The sequence below is a fragment of the Cebus imitator genome, unplaced genomic scaffold, assembly GCF_001604975.1.
Source record: "Cebus imitator isolate Cc_AM_T3 unplaced genomic scaffold, Cebus_imitator-1.0 Scaffold88, whole genome shotgun sequence".
Lineage (NCBI taxonomy): Eukaryota > Metazoa > Chordata > Mammalia > Primates > Cebidae > Cebus > Cebus imitator.
Genome location: NW_016107403.1, coordinates 5971309 through 5981014, shown reverse-complemented (window position 1 = coordinate 5981014; position 9706 = coordinate 5971309). Strand labels below are relative to the sequence as shown.

Here is a 9706-nt window from a genome sequence, read left to right as displayed (position 1 = left end):
TCCCAGCTACTCAGGAGGCTGAGGCAGGAGAATTGCTTGAATCCAGGAAGCAGAGGTTGCAGTGAGCTGAGATCATGCCACTGCACACACTCCAGCCTCGAGACAGAGTGAGACTCCGTCTAAAAAGAAAAAAAAAAAAAAAAAAAAAAAAAGAAAAAAAAAAAAAAAAAAAAAAAAAAAAAAAAGAAAAAAAGAGGCTAGGAACATCTGTGTGGGTCAAGATAGAGTGGAATTATTGGGAACATGAAGAAGAATGGAGAAGAAACAGAAAGTCCCAGAGCTATATAGAACTGGAAGACGGTAACCTTAGAAGAAAGGGAATGAAGCCAAATGCATTCAGCAGAATACAACCTTGAAACAAACCAAACATTGTCACGCAGTAAAAAATCAAAGATGCAAATCAGGTAATGTGCCTCCTTGCCAACCATCTCCCATACTGTATCCAAATCACAGGCTGTGTCTGGGTATCTGTGCTGTATCCTGGAGGCCAGTCTGAGGATAGGCTAGGCAGGTGCATAGGCTGCTTAGTAGGGGAACCTCTTGAAGGGACATAAAGTAATGACAGCCCTTGGGTGTCTTTGTTGACAAAGATTTTCGCTTTGACACACTGAAAACAGATCAATCAAAGAGATATTTTCTCGAGGTAAAAATGTCTTAGCATGCCCCTAAACTCTGGTGACCTGAAGTTGAGCTGCAGAGGCCAAGATCAAGTGTGTGGGGAGGCCCTTGTGTTTGCAAAGTGCCACAGAGCAAATTCCCAGGGAGCAGGGACGGTAAGCAGCCGGCAGCTTACCCAGGCTGGCATCTGCTCCAACAGGTTTCTGGAAGGTAGCTCCTGAAGGATCTTGCCTTTGGATACCCGAGGGGATTACACAGGGTCAGCTGACTTACAGACACCCAGCAGGTGCTTTCTTTCCTTATTTTGCCCCCTAGTGAAAATTACATGAGTTCAGATTTTCCTTGGAAGTCATCCGAGCTCTCTGTGCCTGGCTGTACTTTTGGGGGTTGCAGAGGAGGCAAAAATCTTGGCCAAGGGGACAAGAGGAAACAGTGCCCCATGGCTTGGCCTCCTGAAGAGTCCCATGAGTCTGTTGAGGCCTAAGATGGTCTCGGAGTCCTTGCCCTGGGATTCTTAAGCCTTTTTGTCCAGGACAACAGCATGTGCATTGGCAAAGGTGCAATTGTGAAGCTGACAGAAGCTGCCCGCCCCGACCAGGGGAGCCAATGGGGCCGCTGCCCCTATCCAGTAGCAAGCAAAACAGAACCCACAGTTTCTTTCTTTTTTCTTTCTTTCTTTTTTTTTTTTTTTTTGAGATGGTGTCTTGCTCTGTCACCCAGGCTGGAGTGCAGTGATGTGATCTCAGCTCACTGCAACCTCCACCTCTTGGGTTCAAGCAATTCCCTGCCTTAGCCTCCCAAGTAGCTGGGACTACAGGTGCCCGCCACCACGCCCAGCTAATTTTTGTATTTTGGCCGGGCGCGGTGGCTCACGCCTGTAATCCCAGCACTTTGGGAGGCCGAGGCGGGTGGATCACGAGGTCAAGAGATTGAGACCATCCTGGTCAACATGGTGAAACCCCGTCTCTACTAAAAATACAAAAATTCAGCTGGGCATGGTGGCGTGTGCCTGTAATCCCAGCTACTCAGGAGGCTGAGGCAGGAGAATTGCCTGAACCCAGGAGGCAGAGGTTGCAGTGAGCCAAGATCGCGCCATTGCACTCCAGCCTGGGCAACAAGAGCGAAACTCCATCTCAAAAAAAAAAAAAAAAAAAAATTTTTGTATTTTTAGTAGAGATCGGGTTTCATCATGTTGGCCAGGCTGGTCTTGAACACCTGACCTCATGATCTACCGCCTTGGCCTCCCAAAGTGCTGGAATTATAGTCATGATCCACCACCAGGCCCAGAATCCACAGTTTCTAAGAACTGTGGAGGGTGGACAAGTATCCCCCAGCAGGGGGAAGACCAGAACACCCCTGCACTGCAGGTCCTGGCTTCTGGTCCCAGTGCCGTGTGGCTTCAGAAGGAATGGTATACTTTCATCAAGTCTTATCAGCTTATGGACCGGGCTGTGGGTAGAGTTTGTGGAAACCATCAAACCCTGCTAAATTTTTCCTTTCTTATCTGCAGGCCTTCACAGTGCCACAGATAAGAGAATTTGCTGAATTCCTAGGTCTTCAGCCAAACTGTTAAGGGGCATACAGAATGAAGAAAGCCAGGGGCATCTCAGAATTCATAGGTGAACTCCTGGGGGAGAGGGTATGTATCTCTATCCCTGGTGGCATTAGAAATACTCAGGCAAAAAAGAGAAAAAAAGCCTCTTTCCTGGTAGACGATATAAATTGCCCTCACTGTTTTACCTTAGTTCCTCAAGAGTAAGCCCTGGAGAGCATCCCTTTTCAGGTCTCTAAGAGCAGTTATTGAATCCCGAGACATCTCTATGGCAGCCTCTTGGCTTCCGGGGAATGGAGAGTGCGAAAGAGCTTTGCTTACTTAAAGACTTCCTTGCATGTTTTCTTACAAGTCAGGCCCTGGAGCCTTATCTTCTATTTGCCTAAGTGGTTTAATAGTCTTTGTCCAAATCTAAATTTAAATGGCAAAAATGTGGCAAGAGGAACCCCATGTAAACAAGCTTAACTTTCATCAGTGGCTGGAAAGGGAGTTCAGGGTCTCACCTGGATTGGCTCCGGGCCTGTTTTGGCTGCTTGTATAGGTGGTAGTGGACCAGAGATCTGTAAGAACATTTGATTGGTCAGAGCATGAATTTAATTTTATTTATTTATGAGTCGGAGCTCTATGCCCAGAGCTGGAGTACAGTAGCGTGATCTCATCTCACTGCAGCCTTTAGGTTCAAGTGATTCTCGGGCCTCAGCCTCCCGAGTGGCTGGGATTATAAATGTATACTACCAGGCTCAGTTAATTTAAAAAAATTTTTTTAGTAGAAATGAGGTTTCACCATGTTGGCCAGGCTGGTCTTGAACACCTGACCTCAAGTGATGTGCCCACCTTGGCCTCCCAAAGCATAAGCCACTGTGCCCGGCAATGAATTTTAATCAAACTGTTCTTATTCTTTCCATGATCCAACCTAGCAAGACATTACCAAGGTCGGAAACAAGTTGAAGCTCTATCTTTGGGCAGTCTGAACCTGCCTTGAGAGAGGCATTCAAATGGAAAAAAAAAAAAAGGATTTTAACTTAAAACACTAACTAAAAACTACAGGTAATAATAACCTTTGTATTTCACAATTATCAAAGTATCTTTTACTCAAATGTCATATTTCTTTACACGTCATTATTCTTATAATAATTTTCAACTGTGCCACTCATGGGCAAGTTGAAGTAATCTTTCAGTAGAAATGTCACTTAACATTTAGCAATTTGCTAAGCTGCGTTAACATGGTATTGATGCAAATAGCATTAGCTTTCCGTCATTTTTAGAGGTACACAATGGGTTATCCTTAATTACTATATGAGAGAAGCAAACACACTTCAGCATTCATTATTTATTAGGCAATTTCTCTAAAGCAAGATTTTAAAAGGGACAAGGGAGATAGAGCATTCTGTTAGAGAAATGCAAAGCCTTGGGGGAGGGGAAAGAGAGGCACGTAAAATCCAGCTGAGGGAAAGAACCAAGTCTCATAGAGGGGAAGAGGCAAGAGGGCATGGAAGAAAATATCAATTTCTCTTAGAAATGGATCTATCCAAAGTCAGCTTTTGACCCTTTTTGTCTTTGTTTCAATTGTTTGACAAACTCAAAGTAGGTTTTTTTTTTTTTTTTTTTTTTTTTTTTTTTTTTTTTTTTTTTTTTTTTTTTTAAGGCTCTTACTCTGTCCCCCAGGCTGGGGTATAGTGATGTGATCATAGCTTACTGCAGCCTTGAGCTCCTGGGCTCAAGTGATCCTCCTGCCTCAGCCTCCTGAGTAGCTGGGACTACAAGTGCACGTCACCATGCCCTTCTAAGTTTTTAAAATTTTTATAGGACAGGGGTCTTGCTCTGTTGCCCAGGCTGGTCTTGAACTCCTGACCTCAAGTGATTCTCTTGCTTGGCCTCCCAAAGTGTTAGAACTGGGGAGGGATGAGTCACCATGCCCATCCTCAAAGTAGCCTTATTTTGTGTTTAATTATACAGATAACATAGGCTTACTGTAAAAATAACATGACATACTCTGCATAGTAAGCAATCACCTTTTGTCCTATAGCCAGTAGTTACTGGTATACAATTTTGGCATACAGAGCTGTATCCCTTTTTCTGTGGGATGTACATGCTCTCATGTCCAACACACAATTGCAAAAATGAGATTGGTTCCCTTGCTGTTTTGTAGGCTGCTATTTTGACTGAACGATCTGCCCCAGGCCAATTCTGTCATGTCACTAAGCGCACATATTTCTCGACATTTTACTAGCTGTATAGTAACTTCTTTAACTGTTCTTCTAGTGATAAACAAATCATCTCCTTTAAAAAATTCTGAGCAGCATCTGTGTTCATGCTTCTTCTCACCCCTGGTTGATAATTACCTTAGGATATATTCCTGGAAGTGTGAATGCTGGGTCATTTCTCCACACTCACACCCAAACTGTATATTATCAATTTCCAATGTGAGTTGGTGAGAAATGGTATTTTGTTGTATATATTGCACTTATTTGATTCTTGGTGAAGCTGAACATCTTTATAATTTTTTTTTTTTTTTTTTTTTTTTTTTTGGCCATTTGTTGTTCTTCTGTAGCTTGCCTGGCTGTGAACTTTCCCCATCTTTCTTTTGGAATATTTGTCTTTTTCTTGCTATTCATAAGACTGGATTTTAGGAAAAGCCTTCTCCAGATAAGGGAGATAAGCGTTCACTGGTGAGATGTGTTGATAAGAAGGGAAACTGTGTGGAAGGAATGGGCAGTGATAGATGCCTCTTCCTGCCTCAAATTTCACTCTTCCTCCCCTTTAGTGGCCCTTGGTCAGAAGGTGGAGCCGAAGGTAGAAAGGTGAAGGATCACCGTCATCGCTATTCCCTGCCACTAGGCGGCGTTCTTCTCCCCTCCTTGGTCTACCCTTGGTTGTGGACAAGTTCAATGCTAGCTCAGCTGAGGCAACCATGGCATGTCTTGAAATGAACCTGATTAGAAAAACAATGGAAGGCACAGCCACTCCACCTCCTTAGCCTGTGGTAGATTCAGCCAGCCCTATAGCTGAACCTGGAGGGATTTTCCGTCTTTTCCAGAACTCTTTCCTAAGCTTATCTAGAGATCCAGCTCTCCAGGCTTCCCGTGCCGTCCCTGAGGAGGCCATTGTCCTTGGTCTCTCCCATGAAGGAAGACTCCTTCCTGCCCTGTGAGAAGTCTCTAGTGCTCTGGCTCTCAGTTCCCTTACCCCCAGCCTTGACTTGCTCCCCTCTGTCTTGCTATTTTGTACATTCATGGGTCAGTTAAGGGAGCATGATGTGGCCTTGGTATCCAGCCCCACCTTCCACCTGCATTTATCTCCTCTACATGGGCTGGGAGAGGAGTACATTCTGCTATGTACTTTCTACTCTCCCTTGAACCCTCTCCAAGTTCCCATGTCCTGTCTCATTTTGGAGTACAAATGACTCACAGACCCCAAACACAGGGAGCTCCTGTTTTGGCTACATGCTCTTCAGGTGTCCTAAGCTGAAGCAACTTACTGCAGGGATCTTGATGGGATGTGTTCATTGATGTAGCCCAGATTTAGAAAAGTGCCTGGCATATAGTGGGCATTCAGTAAAACATTTGTTGAATGAATAAGTGAATTAGGTTTTGCTTGAACACCCTGCCCACAACCAGTTCTAGAACCTTTTGCCTATAGTCACATATATAAGAGGAAAAATCTGGCTGGGTGCGGTGGCTCATGCTGTAATCCCAGCACTTTGGGAAACTGAGGTGGGTGGATCACAAGGTCAGGAGTTCAAGACCAGCCTGGCCAACTTGGTGAAACCCCATCTCTACTAAAAATACAAAAATTAGCCAGGTGTGGTGGCACATGCCTGTAGTTCCAGGCTATTCAGGAGGCTGAGGCAGGAGAATTGCTTGAACCCAGGAGGCAGAGGTTGCAGTGAGCTGAGATTGCACCATTGCACTCCAGCCTGGGCAACAGAATGAAACTCCGTCTCAAAAAAAAAAAACAAAAAGAGGAAAAATCTTTAGTAAGTGCAATATCACCAACTCACTTGTCTATCAGCAGTATAAGGAGACTTGCTTTGTAATTTTCAGGTCATTTGAAGGAAAAAATGAATTATCTAAATATTATTTAATATAGTTGGGCTGAAATATCACAGCACATATCTATAGGTATCCATTAAGATAGGCATTCATGAAAGTCAATTGGCTACCTAGTGCTGGGGAGGAGGGGTTGGGGAAATGATGAATAACTGTTTATGGGTATGGGATTTCTTTTGGGGGATGATAATGTTGTAGAATTGATTGTGGTGATGGTCACACAACCCTGTGAATATATGAAACACCACTGAATTGTACTTTAAATGAGTGAATTGTCTGGTTTCTGGAAAGTAGCTCATGAATACTTTTATTTTAAAAAGACAAAGAATTAAATATTAATTTTCACTTCTTTTTAGACCTGCAGAAACTCCTTTGAGTAGCCAATACAACTTTTAGAAAACTTTCCCTCCTTCCCCAGTTTGACTCCTATCCCAGCAATTACGGCCTGCTTGCTCTGAGCATTTGTCTAGCAGTCCATGGGTCAGCATGGAAGTAGGTGCTGGACGAGGATGAAGAAGGAACACTGATGGGCTGCGAGGCTGTTGTCCAAAGCTCCTGTTCCCAAGCCAGGAATAATGAGACTTTGCCAGGTTAGGAGCCACTACTTCAAGTTTCTTAGGTTTTCCACAAGCAGAGCCCAACTTGCAACAGGATTTCCAAGCTCCCAATGTAGCCAAATAAATATGCCACATGTTTAATTATATGTGTTATGTAAGAATTTAAAGTCCTCTAAGGAGAAAACAGGAGCACACAACTTACTCAGATGCTCAAAAATCTTTGAAAGAATTAAGACATCTGAAATCAAGAGCCCGAAATGTTAAAAAGGAAAACTTCTGGCTATGGAACCCCTGTTAACTCTTGCCATCCGGCATCCTTCCTGCTTTTCTTTAGCCGTCAAGTATTGTGCACCTGTGTTAGTGTTTTCCTGAGTTGAACAGGAATAGAATGGTGGAGGAGTGTTTGATGTATTGCCGGACACAAAAATTCTTTTTGTGGTATTCTTATTGTGAGACTTAATATCACAGCTTCTTCAATGAGTTGTCCATAAAATGGCATAATAATAATTCCTATTTCAAAAAGTTATTACAAAGATTAAAATAATGCATGCAGTATACCTGGTCCATGGAATATATGTACTACATGCATTCTGTTATTTATTATTAATTAAAGAAGTTGGCTGGGCCGAGCACCTTCTAATTTTGCCACACCAATCATGCCAAGATGTGCTCTGCCTGGGTCTGGGTGTTCATTTTTGGCAGGGATGACCCCCTGCGAGGAAGAGGAGAGCCAGGCTGGAGTTGGAATTTGACCTCTACTACTTCCCAGCTGTGTGGCCTGGGACCAGTTTCCTCACTGCCTTACTCCTTGGTTTCCTCATCAATGCGATGGATTATTCAAATTGGAAGTCATAAATCTACTTCATAGGGTTGTTAGAGAGGATTCAATAGGCTAACAAATGTTTGTAAGGTGTTCAGAAAACGGTCTAGCACATTCAAAGTGTTGATTTGCATGTATGTGTATTATTTATTTATTGAAATGGAGTCTCTCCCTGTCACCCAGGCTCGAATGCAGTGGTATGATCTCAGCTCACTGTAACCTCCGCCTCCTGGGTTCAAGCAACTCTCCAGCCTCAGCCTCCTGAGTAGCTGGGACTATAGGCACGTGCCACTATGCCTGGCTAATATTTATATTTTTAGTAGAGATAGAGTTTCACCATGTTGGCCAGGCTGGTCTTGAACTCAAGTGATCTGCCTGCCCTGGCCTCTTGAAGTGCTGGGATTACAGGCATAAGCCACTGCACCTGGCCTGATTGGCATTTTTTAAATAAAACGGTGGACAGGTAGGTAGTTGGCTTCTGCTATGAGAGCAGGGACGGGGAAAGGTCATGCTATGTGGCAGTAGTGACTGGAAGCTGGAGGTGAGACTGAAAAAAACAAGTCCTGAGTACTTCCTCCTGGAAGGAAAAGGTAGCACCAGGTGGGAAATCAGAAAACATTGGTAGGACAATAGGGGAACTTCAGCTGCAGAAGTTTTCACCTCTTTGCTAGAAAAGTTCTTGAACTGGTGAAAACTTCTGCAGCTGGAGTTCCCCTATTGTCCTATCAATGTTTTCTGAATATTGCCCACCTGGTGCTATTTTTTCCTTCCAGGTTGAAGACGCTTATTAACCTAGGATGGTGTAGATAGAAGTCTGTGCAGAAACTCGAGATCAAATGATCAGATGGGCTGTTAAGGCCCTGTTTGATGTAGTCTGAGATTAAGTCCGTAAACTGGACTTTGATAAAACCTTCAACATGATTTGAGCAGTGGGTAAAGTAGTAAGACAAAAAGCCATCAGAAGAGAAACAAAAATGTTAGCTATCTGACTTTTCCTAAAGGGATTCTTTTGGTTTTGTTTGCTTTTAATATTTGAAGACTTCCAAGCATAAGCCATTTGCCACTTAAAAACCAATAACAACAAACCCCAACAATGTTTATATAGAAATCCACCGTCCCCTCAGCTGAGCCTTTGGAGAAATCAGGATTTTGCAATGGGAAGGTATTCATACGATAACAGCAGATCCTATTTTTGAATCTATATCCTCCCTTGAATCTAAGAGGAGGACGCAATCACATACTCCTGGCCCAGTGCTCCAGTGCTCCCCATTCACCCAGCCCCATAGATGCTCAGACAGAGCTGTTACTCTAAAAGCCCCATTTCCGATTTCCCTAGCACAAAGCAACACATGGTCTACCTACTGACCCATCTCCTGGCTCCTGTGGTCCATAGGCTGTGGTCTGGGGCGGCTGGTGGTAGAAGCTGCAGAAGGGGATGGCCTTGGCAAGGTGGTGGGGGTGGCCTCAGCTACAGTGACAGCCAGAAGCTGCATCAGAGTGACCGGCTGTGCAGTTGTCCCTGGAATGGGTGGCCTCTGATAGGCTTTTGTGGTTTCACCTGTAAGAAAATGGAATTATACTAGGGCCCACAAAATAACCTGTAAGCTCTTAGAGAACTAGAAATAAAATAAATGTTGATTGAGCACTAGCTATGAGCATGGAGCTGTGCTAGCCACGGTGAAGGGCGAAACCCAGGTAACAGCCACATTCTTACCTGAAAGAATGTATGCTCTCAGAGCAATCACTCAATCAACCAAAGATTAAGTAGTGATAAAATAAATGGAAGGTCAAAACTGCAGCAACGTAGAATATAGACAAGGCAGAACATGATTAATTGCTGAATTAATTTGCCTGGCACCACTAGCAATGGTTCATGTACACGTTTTTTTTCTGTTTCGATTCGCATTGGCCTTGGAATAGAAGATTGAAGGTACTTTTGGGGCTTTCACTATGACTTCATCTTAGAGACTGCATTCTAGATGCTCTAGTTTAGGTTGGTTCATGACTAGTCAACTCCTCCAGGTTTTTTCATCTGTAAAATGGGGTAACATAACCAACTGGATTCTACTTTTTTTTTTTTTCTTTTTAGAGACAGGATCTTGCTCTGTCA

The 9706-nt window shown here is 43.6% G+C and overlaps 1 protein-coding gene across 3 annotated transcripts in view; it reads right to left on the bottom strand.

Annotated features, from left to right (window-relative positions):
- The window catches only part of VIT (vitrin), a 121693-nt gene that overhangs the window by 38936 nt on the left and 73051 nt on the right, over window positions 1–9706 (bottom strand). For 2 of the 3 annotated variants that reach the window (XM_037740753.1, XM_017534884.2), the window contains exons 7-8: window positions 8963–9154; window positions 2674–2730 (exon numbers count right to left, since the gene is read on the bottom strand). In XM_037740753.1, coding sequence (XP_037596681.1) covers window positions 2674–2730; window positions 8963–9154 — 249 coding nt within the window. The remainder of the gene's footprint in view (window positions 1–2673; window positions 2731–8962; window positions 9155–9706) is intronic. The other variant, XM_037740754.1, reaches the window with a different exon arrangement.